This window comes from Cetorhinus maximus, chromosome 23 (assembly GCF_964194155.1).
Source record: "Cetorhinus maximus chromosome 23, sCetMax3.hap1.1, whole genome shotgun sequence".
NCBI lineage: Eukaryota > Metazoa > Chordata > Chondrichthyes > Lamniformes > Cetorhinidae > Cetorhinus > Cetorhinus maximus.
This window is the reverse complement of record NC_135901.1, coordinates 50895358-50916206: the sequence shown is the minus strand read 5'-3', so window position 1 is coordinate 50916206 and position 20849 is coordinate 50895358. Positions and strand designations below refer to the sequence as shown.

At 47.1% G+C, this 20849-nt stretch overlaps 1 protein-coding gene and 1 long non-coding RNA gene across 7 annotated transcripts in view; one reads left to right on the top strand and one right to left on the bottom strand.

The window, feature by feature from the left end:
- The first annotated feature begins 2279 nt into the window (after window positions 1–2279).
- On the top strand, window positions 2280–4438 carry LOC144698551 (uncharacterized). Its single transcript, XM_078570485.1, has 2 exons — window positions 2280–2308; window positions 3088–4438. The coding sequence occupies exons 1-2, from the start codon at window positions 2280–2282 to the stop codon at window positions 4355–4357; spliced, it is 1299 nt and encodes a 432-aa protein (XP_078426611.1). The 3' UTR covers window positions 4358–4438.
- Window positions 4439–8975: 4537 nt separating this feature from the next.
- Window positions 8976–20849, bottom strand: part of LOC144698290 (uncharacterized) — a 493807-nt gene continuing 481933 nt past the window's right edge. For 4 of the 6 annotated variants that reach the window (XR_013580481.1, XR_013580479.1, XR_013580483.1 and 1 more), the window contains exon 2: window positions 8976–9656. This is a non-coding gene — a long non-coding RNA (uncharacterized LOC144698290). Of the gene's footprint in view, window positions 9657–11491; window positions 11650–13719; window positions 13792–20849 lie in introns of those variants that run through there. The other 2 variants (XR_013580482.1, XR_013580480.1) reach the window with 2 other exon arrangements.

Sequence of the window (20849 nt, the reverse complement as noted above, 5' to 3'; positions counted from 1 at the left end):
TACCAGCGGAGCCTTAGTGGTGAAAACAGTTTTGTTCGAGATGGCAGCAAGTCCATTACTGATAGATCAGCAAATGGAATTAATGGGAAAGAAAGTGAGGCAGCTCATGAACATCAGGAATAGTGTTGTGAATTATGAAGGTGAACAACGTGTACAGTATACATGCCCCGTCTCCCGACGCATTGCCCCTGTCTTCCGACACGGTGTCCCCCAATCTTTAAATCCTTCCAGTTTGGTTGATAGATCACCGACCTGAAACATTCACTCGGTTTCCCTCTCTACAGAAGCTGTTTGAACTGCTGAGTGTTTCCAACATTTTCTGTTTTGAGGTCGGATTTCCAGCATCTGCAGTATCTTGTTTCAGGGTCACAGTAGATCAGTTTTCTCTGAATTATCGTTCCCTGTTTAAAGGTGAAGAAGGAGTTTTTAAAGAATGAGACAATAACTGTCACCCTGTTCGACATGAAACTAAACTCACTGTTAATGCCTCCTCAGTAACAATTGTAAACACAAAGCTTCCAGCCGGGATTGAACTGGGGACTTTCTCATGTTAAATAAACGTGATAATCAGTGAATTAGGGAAATGAGTGTGAATCCCCCCCAGACAAAGGGGATCTGACATAGAAAATAGGAGCAGGAGTAGGCCATTCGGCCCTTCGAGCCTGCTCCACCAATCATTATGATCATGGCTGATCATCCAACTCAACAGCTTGCTCCTGCTTTTTCCCCATATCCTTTGATCCCTTTTGTCCCAAGAGCTACATCTAACTCCTTGAAAACATACAATGTTTTGGCCTCAACTACTTTCTGTGGTAACGAATTCCACAGGCTCACCACCCTCTGGATGAAGAAATTTCTCCTCATCTCAGTCCTAAATGGTCTACCCTGTATCCTCAGACTGGTGACCCCTGGTTCTGGACTCCCCCACCATTGGGAACATCCTTCCTGCATCTACCCTGCATAGTCCTGTTAGAATTTTTAAGGTTTCTATGAGATCCCCCCTCATTCTTCTGAACTCCAGCGAATATAATCCTAATCAACTCAACCTCTCCTCATATGTCAGTCCCACCATCCCAGGAATCAGTCTGGTAAACCTTCGCTGAACTCCCTCTATAGAAAGTACATCCTTCCTCAGATAAGGAGACCAAAACTGCGCACAATATTCCAAGTGTGGTCTCACCAAGAGATAATTGCAGCAAGACACCCCTGCTCCTGTACTCGAATCCTCTCACTATGAAGGCCAACATACCATTTGCCTTCTTTACCACCTGCTGCGCCTGCATGCTTACCTTCAGCAGTTGGTGTACAAGGACACCCAGGTCTCGTTGCACATTCCCCTCTCTCAATTTATAGCCATTCAGATAATAATCTGCCTTCCTGTTTTTGCTACCAAAGTGGAGAACCTCACACTTATCCACATTATACTGCATCTGCCATGCATTTGCCCACTCACTCAGCTTGTCTAAATCACACTGAAGCATCTCTGCTCCCTCCTCACCGCTCACCTTCCCACCCAGCTTTGTGTCATCTGCAAATTTGGAGATTTTACATTTAGTTCCCTCATCTAAATCATTAATATATCTTGTGAATAACTGGGGTCCCAGCACCGATCCCTGTGGTACCCCACTAGTCACTGCCTGCCATTCAGAAAAAGACCCGTTTATTCCTACTCTTTGTTTCCTGTCTGCCAACCAGTTTTCTATCCATCTCAGTACACTACCTCCAATCCCACGCGCTTTAATTTTACACGGCAATCTCTTAGGTGGGACTTTGTTGAAAGCCTTCTGAAAGTCCAAATAAACCACATCCACTGGCTCCCCCTCCTCAGCTCTACTCATTGCATCCTCGAAAAATTCCAGTAGATTTGTCAAGCATGATTTCCCTTTCAGAAATCCATGCTGACTCTGTCTGATTCTGCCACTGCTTTCCACGTGCTCAGCTATTAAATCTTTTATAATGGACCCTAGAATTTTCCCCACTACCGACGTCAGTCTGACTGGTCTATAATTCCCTGTTTTCTCTCTGTCTCCCTTTTTAAATCCATCTCTAGCTCTAATTCCCAAACAGAAAATGCTGCCAAGAATCAGCAAGTCAGGCTGAGTCTGTGCCGCTCTCACCATTTGAAACCGTCACAATGCCCGGCTGATTGACGGCAGCTCCAGACCAATAGGAAGAGGAGGCGGAAACGGAGGACCGAGCGGGAGCGGCTGGTCCTCTAACCAATCGGAGTGAATGAGGGGCGGGACCGGGCTGGGAGTGAAGCATGCGCAGTGTGAGTAATGGCGATGGAGAGACGCTTCTCGGACCCGTAATCGGTAAGGAAGTAAATAGTTGGGCGGAGGGAGCGGTCGATTGGGCGCGTGGGTGGAGCGGATTGGCCAACTTGTTGTGCAATCAGAAAACCCCAAAATTGAACTTTGCGGTCGCCCGCTTGCACGGAACGGGGGCCGCAACCCCCATAAATCCGGCCCAGTTATCGGCCACCATCTTTATTGGGAGCAATGTGCAGCAGGGCGCATGCGGGGCCGCCATCTTTGTAGGGGGCAAGGTTTTGAATGAGTGGGAGGAGCCTGCTTCCCATTGTTCAGAATGGAGAAAATTTGTCCATCAAGTTGCAATACCCTTTGAGTCCCAATGTCTTATTGATGAGGCAGAGCGGCGACAGAGAAAGAAAGAAAAGGAAGCAAATCCTGCTTCCCGAATTCTGCTACCTCGTGGCACGTCCTGCCCCCTGTGTCCAAAGATCTGTGGGTCTTTTCAGTCCTATGAAGACCCAGGGCAGAAACCTGCGCCCCTGAGGAGACATCATCCTGTCTTTGTGTTTCTGTGGGTTCTCTCTCACTCCCTTTTTCCTGTTTTAAATCAATTTCACAGGGGATTAGAAGGGGAGCATTTGCAGTCGGAAAACTCAAACCAAACATCACAACAGGATCTGATAGAATCGCCCAATTTAACGAGTTCTGAATATCATCGGTTTATGGACATGGAAGGAAAAAGCACCGTTCACAGTGGGGAGAAACCGTACACATGCTCTGTGTGTGGACGAGGCTTCAGCCGATCATCAGACCCATCAAAACATAAATGCAGTCAAAATGGGGAGAAGTCATGGAAATGTGCAGATTGTAGGAAGGGATTCACTGATACAGTTCAGCTGGAAACTCAGCGGGACAGTCACACCAGAGAGAGGCTGTTCACCTGCTCAGATTGTGGGAAGAAATTTGTTAATTCATCCAACCTGCTTACACACCAACGAGTTCACACTGGGGAGAGACCGTTCACCTGCCCTGAGTGTGGGAAGGGATTCATTAATTCATCCAATCTGCTGAGGCAGCAGAGAGTTCACACGAGTGAGAGACTGTTCACTTGCTCCAAGTGTGGGAAAGGATTCACTCAGTCATCCAGCCTGGTGATACACCAGCGGGTTCACACTGCGGAAAAGCCATTCACCTGCTCCGAGTGTGGGAGGGGATTCACTGACTCATCCAACCTGCTGGCACACCAGCGTGTTCACACTGATGAGAGACCATTCAGGTGTTCTCACTGTGGGACTGGGTTCAGGCGAGCATCTGAACTCACCATACACCAGCACACTCACACTGGGGAGAGGCCATTCACCTGTACGGAGTGTGGGAAGGGATTCACTGATTCATCCACCCTGCTGAGGCACCAGCGAATTCACACTGGGGAGAGACCGTTCACCTGTACAGAGTGTGGGAAGGAATTCACTCAGTTATCCAGCCTGCTGAGACATGAACAAACTCACACTGAGGGGAGGCCATTCAGCTGCTCTGAGTGTGGGAAAGGATTCGCCCATTCGAACAACCTGGTGAGACACCAGCGAGTTCACACTGGGGAGAAGTTGTTCACCTGCTCTGAGTGTGGGAAGAGATTTACTCAGTCATCCCACCTACAGACACATCAACGAATTCACACTGATGAGAGACCGTTTAAATGCCTAGACTGTGGGAAGTGCTTTAAAAGTTCCGGGGAACTGATGTCCCATCAACTTGTTCATACTGATGAGAGACCATTCAGGTGCTCTCACTGCGGGGCTGGGTTCAGGCGATCATCTCAACTCATTTTACACCAGCGAACTCACACTGGAGAGAGGCCATTCACCTGCTCTGAGTGTGGGAAGGGATTCATTCAGTCATCCCACCTCCAGACACACAAGCACACTCACACAGGGGAGAGGCACTTCACCTGCACCACGTGTGGGAAGGGATTCACTCAGTCATCCCACCTGCTGACACACCAGCGAGTTCACACTGGGGAGAGGCCATTCACCTGCTGCAAGTGTGGGAAGGGATTTACTCAGTCTGCTAACCTGCTGAAACACCAGCGAGTTCACAAATAACTGCAGTGATTGGATTTTGCTGTTAATCACATCCAAACTGAGCCATGTTCATTTGGGCCTGTTTCTGCTGATGTTAATAAACTCCAGCCCTGTCATCATGGTTCTCACTCCGAATAAAAATTAAATTAATCAGTTTTGTGTTAAACACACTGTGTTGAGTCTCTTTAATATCTCAAACACATAATTACTTTGAAGGGCTCTCCCTCTCCTTCAAATCTGCCATCATCGCTCTCTCCTCAATAAAACCAACCCTTGACCCCAATGTCCTTGCAAACTACCTCTCCGTTTTTTTCCACCCTTCCCTCTCCCAAACCCTTGTCACCTTCCAAATCCATGCTCATCATTCTTGGAACTCCATGTTTTAATCCGTGCAATAATATTCCTGCCCCTGTCACAGTATCGAAACAGCTCTTCTCAAAGTCACAGGTTACATCTGATGTGAATGTGACAAAGGCAAACTCTCCCTCACAGTCCTTCTCGGCCTGTCCACAGTCTTTGACACCATTGACCAAACCATCCTCCTCCAATGCCTCTCCACTGGTGCCCTGCTGGGTTGGACTGCAAGCTCCTGATTCCTTTCTTATCAATCTCATTGTAACCAGAGAATCACCTACTGGAGCTGTGATTACCTGAGTTACATTTTCACAGACTGACTCACTCGGTAAGTGATCAGATGTCACTGAACTTTGATATAAAAATGTTCCATTTTCACTCTCACAGTGACCATATCTTACAGACCAAGCCCTTCTTTCCAGAGTAGCCCTTCTGGATAAGATCAACAGAGAAGAGTGAAGACGTTCCAGTCCACAACCCAAATTCATAGAGGTAAAAAATGTTTGCCAATTCATGTTAAAAAATAGAGCACAGCAGAACAATTTTGTGTTAATGTGTGACAGACTTTATTGAAACAGATTAATTACTGAACATTGGCCAACAGCTCCATTCTTGCAGGATGCAGATGGTAGGAGTTGGATATTAATCATCCTTATTTTGAAATCCCTATGTTAGCAGAAAATCACTAATTTATACAGACTCGCTCACTCAGTCAGTGATCAGAACTCACTGGACTGTGACAAGCCGTGTTTACCTGAGTTACATTTATACAGGTTCACTCACTCAGTAAGCGATCAGGTCTCACCGAACTATGACACAATCATATTCTAATCACTCTCACACAGACTGTATCATACAGACCAAGTTATTCTACCTACATCAGCTCTTCTGCACAAGATTGACAGAGAAGACTGACTATGTTATTGAGCACACAACAAGATCACAGTGCTACAAACATTTGGAACTTCTTGTTAGAATGTAAACTGGGAGAACAATGGCCTATTGGTCTCTTACAGACATAGAGATAGAGATTGACTGTCAGGATTAACCAACAATTTTTACCACATCACACAATTGGTATGATGCAGAAGGAGGCCATTTGGTTCATCGTGTTTGCACTGGCTCTCCCAAAGAGTAACTCACCTAGGCCCATTCTCCCACCTTACCCTTTACGTCCTCCCGTTTCTGATAACAGTCTCATTCCTTCCTGAATGCTTCAGTTGAACCTGCCTCCACCACACTCTCAACCTGTGCATTCCAAAATTTAATTGCAATGCTGCATAAGAAGTTTCTCCACATATCGCTTTTGCTTCTTTGAATAACTTCTTTAAATCTGTGCCCTCTCATTCTTGATCCTTTCACGTGTCAGAACAGTTTCTTCCTATAGACTCTGTCCAGACGCCTCATGATTCTGAATGCCTCCATCAACTTTCCTCTGAGCATCCTTTCTCTCATGCCACCATGCTAACCTTTCCAATCTATCTTCATAACTCAAGTTTCTCAACCCTGGAACCATTCACGTAAACCTCTTCTATACTCTCTCCAATGCCTTCACATCCTTCCTAAAGTTCAGTGCCGAGAACTGTAAGCAATAATCCAGCTGAGGTCTAACTAGTGTCTTATACAAGATCAGCATAACCTCCTTTCTCTTGTACTCTGTGCCCCTATTCATAAAATCCAGGATACTGTATCATTTATTAACCATTCTCTCAACCTGCCCTGCTATAATGACTTAGGCACATATACATACAGGTCCCTCAGCTTCTGCACCCCCCTTTAGAGTTGTAGCCCCTAATTTATACTGTCTTTTCCTGCCAAAACTTATCATCTCACATTTCTCTGGATTGAACTTCAGCTGCCACCTCTCCGCCCATTCCACCAACTTGTCTATGTACTTTTGAAGTTCTACAATATCCTCCCCACAGTTTGTGATTTTTCTGAGTTTTGTATTATCCACAGATTTTGATAAGTTGCCTTTACACCAAGATCTAGGTCATTAATGTATGGCAGGAAAAGCAATGGTCCCATAACCATACCGCTGTGGAACTCCATTACAAACCTTCCTCCACTGCAAAAAATATCCACTAACTGCTACTCTCTGTTGCCTGTTATGCAGCCAATTCCGTAACCATGTTTCTACTGTCCCTTTTGTAACCTGAGCTTTAACTTTTCTCACAAATCTTTTGTGCAGTACTTCAACAAATGCCTTTTGGAAGTCCATGTGCACCATAGTGGCAGCATTGCCCTCATGAATCTTCTCTGTTACCTCTTCAAGAAACTCCATCAAATTAGTTAAACATGATTTTCCTTTAAGAAATCCATGCTGGCTTTCCATAATCAACCTGCATTTGTCCATGTGATGATTAACTTTGTCAAGAATTATTGTTTCTAGGAGTTAACCTGATTGGTCTGTAGTCGCTGGGCATATCTTTACGCCCTTTTTTGATCAAGAGTGTAAAGTTTGCAATTTTTAGTCCTTGGGGACTACCCCTGAGTCTACGGAAGACTGAAAAATTATGTCCAGTGCCTCCGCAATTTCAACTCACATCTTGCAGTATCCATGGATGCATCACATCTGGTCCTGGCGACTTAACAACTTTAAATACAGATAAGATATTCAATACCTCCTCTTTCCCGATTTTAAGCCCATCTAGTGTCGGATTTACTTCGCATTTTTACCATGGTCTGGGTAGCATCTTCTTCCTTGCTAAAGACAGGTGCAAAGTATTCATTTAATACCTCAGCTATATGTCTGCCCCCTTGTGTAAATTCCCTTTTTGCCCCATATCAACCCTGGAGCTTTGGAGCTCGAACATGGTATTTATTATTCTTCAGCCCCTATGCTAACAGAAACCCCATCCTCTATTCCCCAGGTTCAGATAAAGATTAACTGAGACACTGTCTCTAATGGCGGCCTGATTACCCACAATCCGGTGCGCCTCAGAAACCACTCTATCTGCTGCGGGTTGTCCGGGTGAACGGCGCATGCTCAGAGTCTCCTGCTCTCTGCTTGAGGTTGGTGCCGGAGAGAAGCCGGAAGAGAGTGAAGAATGGTCATTGGTTCACATTCGGCTCTGGGACCGCCCTCGGGATTTGTAAACCCCGCCCCCCGACACTGACCTCTCACCTGACAGCTCACAAGCCCGGCTGATTGATGGCAGCTTCGGGCCAATAGGAAGAGGGGGTGGGGCAGGATAGGCGAGTAGGAGAGGCTGGTCCTCCAACCAATCGGAGTGAACGAGGGGCGGGGCTAATCCCGGATCTCCCTCATTGATTGAAACCTTGCATCATTCTGAAAGCTAATTTCTCTCAAACTCCAGAAGAAAACAGGACCTTTCTATTTGTGACTTTAAACAGATGAAACCCTGTGGGGGTGGAGTAGACATTTCAACATTTGTTACTGAAATGTGCGAACATGATGAAACAATGTACACACAATTCAAGGGCTGACTTCAAGGCATGAATGCAGACATGGAATGACACCATTAGAACAAGAAGGTTCCCTAGTTTCAATAAATGAACCGGCAGAAGGGTTTGGACAGTTTAGGGAGAAGGTTAATGCTGTTAATCATTCAGAACAATAGATGGAAACCAAGGCCAGTGAGAGAGGGACCCACCGCAGACAGGTCGAGAAAGACCAGAATGGAAAGTTTACCTTTGTCACAGTCATATAGCTTTCAAAATAACTGTTCTGGAATTGTGGCGGGGCAGAAACCTGATTGGAGATTCAAACCTGGAGTTCAGGGAAAGATGGACACGGATTTGAGAGATTACAAAACGTTTAAGTATTTTTCAAAGCAAAGTGAGGCAGGGAATGGGGCTGCAGCATGCAAAGATGGAGAAATGAAGAGTTTGTTATTTTAACAACAGTGGTAATGATGGAAGATTTAAAGGAGAGCGGGACAGTACTTGAAAAGAGAGAACTGTTGTGAATGTCAGTAGGCATGGGGAGGTCGTTTGGTCAATAGTTTAATGGGAATAGGGTCAATGGAGCAGGTGGTGAGAGAGCACTGAGAGGGCATGACGGGAGAGAAACTCATGAAAAATGTGTGTTCAGGGCTTGGGCAAGTGGGATCTTCAGACACAGTTTGTCCCGTTGGGCCAGTGGAAGGGATGGAAGCAGCAGTGGCAGCTGATCGGATTGTCTCAATCTTAGAAACAAAGAAGCTCCATGGGATCCTCACATTGTTCCTGGAGGTGAGGATGGAGGAGACAAGCGAGAGGGAGAGCCCTTCAAAAGGAACAAACTTGTGTTCAAGATATTAAAAAGACTCAACACACTGTGTTTAATGCAAAGCTGATTTATTTGAATTTTATCCAGAATCTATAACTGGGCTGGAGATTATTAACATCAGCAGAAACACACTCCAATGAATATGCTTCAGACAACAATATCATTAGGAACTAAATCCAACCCAAGCAGTTACTTGTGAACTCGCTGGTGTCTCAGCAGGTGGGATGACCGAATGAATCCCTTCCCACACTCAAAACAGATGAACGGCCACCCCTGACTTTGAACTCGCTGGTGTTTCAGTAGGTTGGATGAATCAGCAAATCCCTTTTTACACACAGTGCTGGTAGATAGCCTCTCTCCAGTGTGAACTCACTGGTGTGTCTGCAGATGGGATGACTGAGTGAATCCCTTCCTACACTCAGAGCAGGTGAACGGCCTCTCTCCAGTGTGAGTGCGCCGATGAATTTCCAGTTGGGATGGGTAATTGAATCCCTTCCCACAGTCCCCACATTTCCATGGATTCTCTCCAGTGTGACTGTGGCTGTGGTTCGACAGGTCATTTGATTGGCTGAAGCCTCGTCCACACACAGAGCATGTATACGGTTTCTCCCCACTGTGAACAAGGCTTTTAACTTCCATGTTCAAAATTCGATCATATTTGGGTTACGATAAATTGGGCGACACCGTCAGATCCTGATGTGATGTTGGGTTTGAGATTCTGGACTGCAAGCCCTGTGAAAGTAGTTTAAAACAGGTAAAAGGGAGTGAGAGAGAACCCACAAAAACACAAAGGCAGCTTATGAAGTTGAGCTGAATGAATCTGGTAATTTGTGGGACTGGCACGAGGAAAAAGTGACAATGAAAGCTTTCAGACCCAATGGATTCATTAATGCCTATTAGGAAAGGGAACCCACCGACTGGACAGGGCCAATACAAAACTCCAAAATCTAGGGGAGGAAAGAGAGGGAGATGGGAGAGCCAGGGCGTGGAGGAGAGGGATGTTACACATCTGCAACTCTACCAGAGCTTTGGCAGAATCTCCCAAACCCGCAACATCTACCAGCTAGAAGGACCAGGGTAGCAGGTGTCTGTAAATATAATCACCTCCAAGTCACAAACTGTCCTGACCTGATAGACATTCAATATTGGATGAACAGAAAATTCCTCCATTTAAATATCGGGAAGACTGAAGCCATTGTCTTCAGTCCCAGCTACAATCTCCACTCCCTAACCATCAATGCCATCCATCTCTCTGACATCTTTGAGACTGAACCAGACTATTCAACAATCAATTTTAGATCATGAACTCACTCTTCCATCCCCACCCCCTTTCCGATCCCTCTTATATTTTCCAATAATTTATATAGATTTTTCTTTTCCCACCTATTTCCATTATTTTGAAATGTATTTCCATCCATTGTTTTATCTCTACCTTTTAGCCTATTTCGATCCCTTCCCTTCACCCCACCCCCACTAGGGCTATCTGTACCTTGCTTGTCCTGCTTTCTACCCTTAATTAGCACATTCCTTAGATAATATCACCACCTTCAACACCTCTTTGTCCTTTTGTCTGTGACATCTTTTGGTTATCTCCACCTATCACTGGCCCTCTATCCAGCTCTACCTGTCCCACTCCGCATCCCCCCCCTCTCCCCCCCCCCCCCCCCCCCCACCTCACTGCCCCATTAAACCACCTTATATTTCACCTCTTTTCTATTTTTACTTAGTTCTGTTGAAGAGTCATACGGACTCGAAACGTTAACTGTGTTCCTCTGCGCAGATGCTGCCAGACCTGCTGAGTTTTTCCAGATATTTTTATTTTTGTTTCAGACTATTCACTATCTTGGTGTCATATTTCACCCCAAGCTGAGCCTCTAACTACATATCACCAAGACCGCCTGTTTGCACCTCAGTAACTTTGCCAAACTTCACACCTGCCTCAGCTTATCTGCTGCTGAAACTCATCCTTTCCTTTGTTCCCGCTAAACTGGACTATTACGAGCTACCCACATAAAGGTGGGGTCATTTAAAACTCCATTTCCCTTATCCTTACTCGCACTAAGACTTGTTCATCCAACCCCCCTGTTCTCACTGAGCTACATCGGCTTCTCGTTAGGCAGCTCCGCTATGTTCAAATTCTAATCCTTGTTCTCAAATCCTTCAGTGACCTCACCCTCACTATCTCTATAATATCCTCCAATCTACATCCCTCCCAGATATCTGGAGTCATTTAATTCAGGCCTTCTGAGGATCCCTGATTTCAATTGATCCACCATTAGTGACCAAACCTTCAGCTGCCCAGGCCATAAACTCTGAAATATTCTCATTGGACCTCTCTGCCTCCCTCTCATCCTTTAAGACGCTCCTTATAACCTACTTCTTTGACCAAGCCACTGATCATCTGCCCTGATGCCTGCTTATGTGACTTAGTGTTAAATATTGCAACATAATATTCCTGTGAAACATATTGGAAGGTTTTATTATATCCAGGGTGCTACATAAATACAACTTGTCCTTGATGATTTGGATATATATCATCGCTGAGTGGAAATCTTGTAACTCCTTACCAAACAGCATTGTGGGAGCACCTTCACCACAGTGACTGCAGCGGTTCAGGAAGAAGGCCCACCAACACCTGACCAACAGACAACTGGGGATTGACAATATCTGCTGCTCTTGTTACTGACGCCCAAATCCCAAGAATGGAGTTAACAAAAAACCTCGGTTGTTTCTCCGCACAGCTGCTGTCAGACCAGGTGAGTTTTTTTTCCAGCATTTTCTGTTTTGATTTCAAACTTCCAGCATCCCCAATATTTTGACTTTATCCGAATTGGTCTGCCTGTGTTTCTAAACTCAGTCCTATAAAACAATGAAACGAAAGCAAAACTCTGCAATGTTGGATCTGAAATGAAAATATAAAATACTTCAAATATCCAGCTCGTCAGGCAGCATAAGCCGATTAAGAAACAGAGCTAGGGGCTCAGGTCACTGACCTGCCTGCAGACTGCACGAAAACGCTCAGCAGCAGACGATGAGTAATGGCGGCCAAAGTTCCCACAATGCTATGGGCCCAGAAACCGCTCTATCTAAAAGTTGTTAATTTTCTTATCGAAGGTCGGTTGTCGCAATCTGCAGATGGCAACAATGGCGCAGTGAGAGGTAAGAAGGTGAAGAACTGCAGCAAATTAAAGGAATACTTAAACGGACTTGCAGACTACACGGAAAATGGAAAATTAAATTCAAAATAGTGAAATGAAGGCGGGTTGGGTCCCTGCTGATGGAGATAGACCGTATTCGATCCCGCGGTGCATTCAGGGTAGGATCAGCCGCCATTATTACAGGAGAATTAAGCCGCGTTTATGCACTTGCGCACCCATACCAATGCCGAAACTAACAAAATAACTCTGAAGAAGAGTCATACGGACACGAAACGTTAACTCTGTCTTTCTCTCCACAGATGCTGATAGACTTGCTGAGTTTTTCCAGCATTTTCTGCTTTTGTTGCCAAAACTAACAACCTCCCGGCATCCAAAATCACCGGGACCTGCAGCCTGGAACTGGGAGTTGGAGAAGCGGGAAGAATGAGGAGAAACAATATAATCCAACACTCACAACAACCTCCAATCCACCTCCATTCCCGGAATAGTGAGACAGGGTTCAGAAACACTCACCAACACGACTCCAGTGAAACATCCACGAGGAAAGGGGGAGCAGTGACTGCTCTGACATAGCCCCAGACCTCTCACTCAAATCCCCAACTCCGCCCAGTTCACAGCTCAACCTATCAGCTTGCAGCTTCCTGCACCTTGACCCCCGCTCGGCCCAGGTGTGGGACAGTCCCAGGTGAGTCGTTTGTGTCACCAGGAGAGTGGGGGAGGGGTGACCTCCCGCCCTGTGCTGTGTCCAAAATGGACTCTTCCTCCCCTCCCCCAGGGCCCTATAAACACTGCATGCAGACGGCTGATGAACTTTGGGGATCCTCACTAACCTGCACAGGTACATTATCCTGCACATCCCCTCCCCAACTCCCCCCCCCACCCCCCCACCCTCATTCACCATGTCAACAAGTTTATTTTCTTTCTTTCTGCTCCCCCTTTGCGTAAACATCTTGTTTCATACAAGTTTTGTTTAAGACTTGTTTAATCTTGTTTAGTTGCAGGGCTACGAGGCAAAGGCAGGGACGTGTCATTAGGTTAATTGTTCCTTCAGGGGGCTAACACAGACACGAACAACCGAGTGGCCCCCTTTGTGCTGCAACATTCTATGATTCTCTGATGTGTCTATTCCGCTGCTCCATTCCCAGTGATTCCCACCTTCTGCTATTGTCCCTGGCACCCAACGTTTAACCAAGTAATTCCTCCCCTTTCCCCTGCTCACCCTATGCTGTGTGTGTCAGACTTCCTCCGGACACCTCCCCCCACAACCACCCCTGCCCCTTTAACCATCAGCAGATTTCTGCTTGTCTGCTTTTAGTTTAAATTTACAGAATCGCAGGATTTAGCTTCAAACTCGCCTTCACTGACTGCAGCAAATCTGATAATGTTTGCTCCTCACACCAGGATAGTTTATTTTGTATAAAGTCAGACCAAAAATGCAGCTACTGTCCTCAAGCTTCTTCTTTTCATGCTCACACGACCCGAATATAAAACAGTGAACGTTCTCCCCCTAGACTGAATACAAAACGGTGAACATTCTCCCCCCAGACCCAAATATAAAGTAAAGTAGTGAGACTGGAGTGTCATGAGGCCCAGACATTTGTTGTCGATGTGGCAAATTAATTTGGGACAATCTCTACCTTTACAAACTCTCACAGTCTACAATCCCGTCATGAAACTGAGAATGCTGGAAATCCTCAGCAGATTTGCATCTGTGGACAGAGAAACAGAGTTAACGTGACAACTCTGTGACCTTTCATCTGAACTGCGCATGGGTAGAAATGTAACAGTTCATTACCAGATCAAAAGGAGGCACTTTACAGACTTGGAGAATCAAAATTGAGTTCAACAATTTTCTGTCATAATCTCTGCCCCCATTTTGTTTCTTGTTTCTTTTCGTCCTTGTTTTCCTTTCTCATTTCTCTTATTTTCTTTACTTTGCAATCAGACGGTTGTGATGGTGCAATTCACGCCTCATATCGACACATCTTTTGTCTTTTCACTTGTCCCATTACCACTCCCTTTGACCTTGCATCATGAAACCTAATCTATCTCGCCCTGCAGCCTTTCAGAGACCTTCCCTTCTGTTCTCCCCACCTCCCCGCTTTCACTTGCTCTTACACCTGAAACGTCAATTCTGTTTCTCTCTCCAGAGATTCTTCCAGACCTGCTGAGTGTTTTCAGTTTTTACTGTTTTCATTTCATATTTTAAGCATTCAGTACTGTTCGTTTCTCCATTCCAAGCACTCTGACTGACACTTATTAATAATTTAATTCATTTAATCATACTTTAGATTTTTACCAGTATTTTATGTCTTGAAATCTGATTAATTATTGAGCTATTTATCAGTGTCTTCAAATGTAGTTACAATTTCATCACTTCTCGCTTTTTCCTCACACTTCCTCTCACTAATATTAAATCCTTACTGATCTTAAATGGAAGGATCACCCCAGCACTGACAGATCAGTCAGTTTAACCTCGACGTGGGAAAGCATTTAGAAGCGGCAATTCAGGCCAAAATTAAGTTATTTGTACAATTGTGGGTTAATTAAAGCCAGCACGGATTGGTTCAGGACAAATCGTGTTGAACTAAATTGCTTGAGTTTTATTGATGAGGCAACAGAGAATGTTGATGAGGGTAACACAATTGATGTGCACATGAACTTCTAAAAGGCATTTGATACAGTACCAAGTAACAGGCTTGTCAATAAAGTTAAAGACCATGGGGCAGAGGCAGCATTGGCTGAGCGGCAGGAAACAACACGCATAGAGAATGATTGTTTTTTCAGATTGTGGAAAAGTAGACAGTGGGATCACAAGGAGTCAATTTTAAGACCACTGATTTCTTGATATATGTTAATGACCTAGACTTGTGTCTGCAGGGCAAAATTTCAAAATTTGAAAACGAAACCAAATTTTCAAGTTGTGTTCACAGTGAGGAGGATAGTGAGAAACTTTAAGAGGATATAGAGAAGATGGTGGAATGGGCAGACAAGTAGCAAATAAAATTTAATTCAGAGAGGTGTGAAATGATTCATTTTTGGAGGAAGAACGATCAGAGACAATAGAAAATAAAGGATACAAGTGTAAAATGGTGCAGGAGCAGTTGAACCTGGGGCTTTATGTGCACAAATCATTGAAGGTAACAGGGCAGGCTGAGAAAGCAGTGAATAAATCACGCAGAATCATGGGCTTTATGAATAGTGGAATTAAGTATAAAAACAACCAAGTTAGAATAAACTTCAAAAAAACACTGACTTGGCACCAGGCACAGGTTTGGGTCCTATTCTGACCACCTCACCACAGGAAGAATGTGACGCATTAGAGAGTATGCAGAAAAGATTCACGAGAGATGAGGGATTTCAATTAGTTTAGGTGAAGTTGGGTTTGTTTTCTTTGGAAGGGGAACCGTTGTCTTGCAGATTTTCTGGACCTTCTGTCTTCACTTCCTTCTGAAATTGTAGCCATTCAGTGGCGCGGGTGTTAAAAACTTTATTTCATGGCATTTGGGCAAGGCCAACATTTGCTGCCCATCCCCAACTGCCCTTGAAGCAAGTGGCTTGCCACACCACTTCAGAGGGCCATTCAGAGTCAAACACATTTCGGTGGATCTGGAGTTGCATGTAGGCCAGACCATGTAAGGATGGCAGATTTCCTTCTCTAAAAGGCATTAGTGAATTAGATGGTTTTTTTTTTAAATGATAACCGACAATGGTTTCATTGTCACCGTTACTGAGGCTAGCTTTAAATTCCAGATTTATTAATTGAATTTAACTTGGACCAGCTGCTGTGGTGGGATTTGAACCCAAGTCCCTAGAGTATTAGCAGGCCTTCTGGGTTACTGGTTTAGTGACATCGGCACGATGCCACCGCCCCACCCCGTCCCAATATATATATATATTTTTAAATTATTTTGTAAATAGTTTAATATTTGTCATTATTTTGTTTCATGTGGTTTCGAATGAGTTTCAAACCGTTCTGTGCCAAGTGGACGAGGTGTTTAAAGGTCATTCATTTCTCCCTTTGCATGTTAATGTTCATTAAAGACATGGAGAATAATTTTTTTTTTTTTGTAAAAATATACTTTATTCATAAAAAATCTTCAATCACATTCAAAACCATTTCAAAAACAACATTACAAGGGTACAATCCAGGTTAAACTTTTACAAAATGTATCACCAGGTGCATCAGTACAAACAATATTACAATCATTTACAGCCTTTCATTTTGATCTGTACAGCCCGAGGGGCTCTAAACAGTTCCCAGTCTCTCGGTGCGCTGTGGTAGAAAGGTCTTAGACAGCGACCCTTCCCCATTGCGCCTTTGCGGCAGCTGCCCCAAGCTTTAGTGCGTCCCTCAGCACGTAGTCCTGGACTTTGGATTGTGCCAGTCCGCAACAATCGGTCGGGGACAAATCTTTGTGCTGGAAGACCAACAAGTTTCGGGCAGACCAAAGCGCGTCTTTCACCGAGTTGATGATCCTCCAGCTGCAGTTGATGTTTGTCTCGGTGTGTGTCCCTGGGAACAGCCCGTAGAGCACAGAGTCCTGTGTCACAGAACTGCTCGGGATGAACCTCGACAGCAACCACTGCATCTCTCTCCAGACTTTCTTTGCAAAGGCACAATCCACAAGGAGGTGAACAACGGTCTCTTCCCCACCACAGCCACCTCGAGGGCATCGTGCAGAGGGGGTGAGACTCCTGGCGTGTAGGAAGGATCTGACGGGGAGGGCCTTTCTCACCACCAGCCAAGCTACGTCTTGGTGCTTGTTGGAAAGTTCTGGCGATGAGGCATTCTGCCAAATGACTTTGACAGTCTGCTCGGGGAACCATCCCACAGGGTCCACCCTCTCCTTATCCCTCAGGGCCTCTAGGACGTTACGTGCTGACCACTGCCTGATGGACTTGTGGTCAAAGGTGTTTTTCTGCATAAATTTTTCCACCAGGGACAGGTGGTACGGCACGGTCCAACTACTTGGAGCGTTCCGCGGCAGCGTGGCCAGACCCATCCTTCGCAACACCGGGGACAGGTAGAACCTCAGCACGTAGTGACACTTGGTGTTTGCGTACTGAGGGTCTACGCACCGCTTGATGCAGCCGCACACAAAGGTGGCCATCAGTATGAGGGCGATGTTGGGCACGTTTTTTCCCCCTTTATCTAGAGGCTTGTACATCGCGTCCCTGCAGACACGATCCATTTTCGACCTCCAGATAAAGCGGAAGATGGCTCGAGTGATCGCCATCGCGCAGGAGTGTGGAATGGGCCAGACCTGCGCCACGTACAGCAACAGCGAGAGTACCTCACACCTGATGACCAGGTTCTTACCCGCAATGGAGAGGGAGCGTCGCTCCCACATGCCCAGTTTCCTTTTCACCATAGCCACTCGCTCCTTCCAGTTTCTAACGCATGCCCCGGTCCCTCCGAACCATATCCCCAGCACCTTCAGGCCGTCAGCCCTGACAGTGAAGGGGACAAAGGATCGGTCAGCCCACTTCCCAAAGAACATGGCCTCGCTCTTCCCACGATTTACCTTGGCTCCCGAGGCCAGTTCGAACTGGTCGCAGACGTGCATCAGTCTGCGCACCGACAGCGGATCCGAGCAGAAGACGGCGACGTCGTCCATGTACAGGGAGGCTTTTACCTGAGTGCCTCCACTGCCTGGGATCGTCACTCCTCTTATGCCCGGATCCTTCCTGATGGACTCGGCAAAGGGTTCTATGCAGCACACAAAAAGGACAGGCGAGAGAGGGCAGCCCTGCCTGACTCCAGATTTAATCGGAAAGCTATCTGTTTCCCACCCATTGATTGAGACTGCGCTACTGATGTTAGTGTAGAGCAGTTGGATCCAATTTCGAATTCCCTCCCCAAAGCCCATTTTGGAGAGCACATCCCCCATGTAGGTGTGCGATATTCTGTCAAAGGCCTTCTCCTGATCCAAGCTGATGAGGCAGGTATCCACACCCCTGTCCTGTACATAGGCAATCGTATCCCTGAGCAGCGCCAGGCTGTCAGAGATCTTCCTGCCTGGCACAGAGCAGGTCTGGTCAGGGTGAATCACCAATTCCAGAGCGGATTTGACCCGGTTGGCGATGACCTTGGACAGAATCTTATAGTCCATATTCAACAGTGAAATGGGTCGCCAATTCCTAATTTCCTCCCTTTCCCCCTTGTGCTTGTAGATGAGGGTGATGATGCCTTTCCTCATGGATTCTGACATGCTGCCGGCCAGGAGCATACTCTCGTACACTTCTAGCAGGTCTGGGCCGATCAAGTCCCACAGAGCCGAATACAACTCCGCCGGCAGGCCGTCGCTTCCGGGGGTTTTACTCTTCTCGAAGGACTCGAGGGCCTTAGTCAGTTCGTCAGGAGTTAGCGGTTTGTCTAGGCTCTCCCGCGTACTGTGGTCTAGGACCTCCGTGATAGAGGACAGGAAGGACTGGGAGGCCGTGCTGTCCGTGGGCTTCACGTCATACAGTCCGGCATAAAAGGATTTGCTGATCCTCAGAATGTCGGACCGTGATGACTTTACTGAGCCGTCTTCTTCCTTCAGGCTGCTGATCACAGAGCGCTCTCTGTGTACCTTTTGGAAGAAGAAACGTGAGCACGTCTCCTCCTGCTCCACGGAGCGGACTCTGGAACGGAAGATGATCTTGGAGGCCTCCGAGGCAAAGTGCGAGGCTTGCTGGCCCTTCACCTCTTGGAGCTCCTCCTTGACATCGACCCCCATCGACCGCAGCCGGAGCAGATTCTGCATCTTTTCCTGGAGTCGGGACATTTCCCTCTGTTCCTTTCTAGCTTTCTGGGTGCCTTTGAGGATGAAAAACCTCTTGATGCTTCCCTTGATCACTTCCCACCAGTGTGTCAGGGACTCAAAGAGGGGTTTCACGGTTCTCCAACCTTTGTAATCCCTCTTGAGCTCCTCAATGTTCTCTGGGGTCAGCAGTTGCACATTTAGCTTCCATGCCCCCCTGCCCACCCTCAGGTCTTCCTCCAAGTGGCAGTCCGCCAGTAGGAGGCAGTGGTCAGAGAAGAACACCGGCTTGACCTCGGTGGATCTGACTGTGAATGCACGGGACACAAACAGGAAGTCTATCCTGGAACGAATGGACCCGTCTGGCCGCGACCAGGTGTATCTACGCTGCGCTCCGTCTGCAGGGTTGCTGAAGACGTCGTGCAGCTTGGCATCCTTAACTGTTTCCATCAGGGATCTGGACGTAGCGTCCAATCTGCTTCCGGCCCTGCCGGATCGTCCAGCCGCATCGATGATGCAGTTGAAGTCCCCGCCCAGAATGACCGGCCTGGAGGTCGCCAGCAGCAGTGGGAGCTGCTGAAAAACCTCCAGCCGCTCAGCCCCTTGTGCCGGGCCGTACACGTTAATTAACCGGAGTGGAGCGTTCTTGTACATTACGTCTGCTACCAGGAGTCGCCCGCCCACCACCTCCTTGACCTCGGAGACGGTGAAGTTGCCTCCCCGCAGCAGAATACCCAGGCCGGAGGAACGAGAGTCGTTTCCGCCCGACCAGATCGATGGCCCGTGGGACCACCATCGTGACCATTGCCTGTAGGAGCTGAGGTGCGGTATCGCACACTCCTGCAGAAACAACAGGTCAGCTTTGACCTTGGCAAGGTAGTCCAAGGTCGCAACACATCGCGTAGTAGATTTAATGCTACGCACATTTATCGATACAATCTTTAAACCCATATTAAAGCATTTATTCTCCTACCAAACCCACTGTCTCTGAGAGTCCCAGACCTTTAGTCTGCTCCTTCATACCCGTAGTGAGCTCAAATTCCTTCACTTTGGATGGGCTGAGGTAGATCTCCTTGGCCGTGTTCTGCTCCAGTGGCATCTGGAGGTTCACGTAGTGAGCGGATTTTGAGATGACCTTTGCTGGAGAAGCTTCTCCAAAACTCACCCCCTCTGGGGGGTTGCTGTTCCCGGCTTCCTGGAGCTGGGGTGCGATGATTGCCTCACTGCTCCCAGATTCCAGGGGCTGTGGTGCACTGGCCTCCTCAGGTTGCAGGCAAAGTTGGGGTGCGTTGGTCTCCTTGTTGTCTCCAATTTTCTGGAGCTCGGGTGTCTCGTCCTCCAACGCCCTGGAGCTTTGCCGCCTCTTCTGTCGGTGCCGCTCTGGCACTTCCTCATCCGAAGAGCTGCTGCCCTTGTCATCCGTGTCGGATGGGAGACGCCTCTTGCCGCTTCTCTGGGAAACGCCTTTGCTTCTTCTTCGCTCCCTCTTACTTTTCTTGTTCTTCACCGTCCGCCACTCCCCCTGCTGCTTTTCCACTGCTGCCTCCTCCTCCATTGATTCGCTGTCCTGAGGACTGGAAGGTTCAGGGGGTGGTGCTGTTGATTGTCTCTCTGTTGCCTCAATCTCTTTCTCCACCTTGTCTCTCTCTGTGTCCTCCTTTGTCCCGTTGAGCTCCCTGGGGGCCTTGGTGGTTGGAGTGACACGGAACATTTCTTCTGCTTCCCCGTGGTCGGCTTTGGCTGCCTGTGCGTAAGTACGGCAGCGTTTGGGGCAGGTCCTGTAGAGGTGACTTGCCTCGCCACACAGGTTGCAGCACTTGGCCTGTTTGCAGTCTTTTGTCTGGTGCCCTTCCTGTTTGCAGATCTTGCAGAGGGAGGCGCTGCAGTTGGCCGCCACATGACCAGCCTTGCCGCATGAGCGACAATGCTTGGGTTGCCCAGCGTAGACCAGGTAGCCACGGTTTCCCCCGATAGCGAAACTGGAAGGAGGGTGGAAAATGGCTCCCTTACCATCGGTC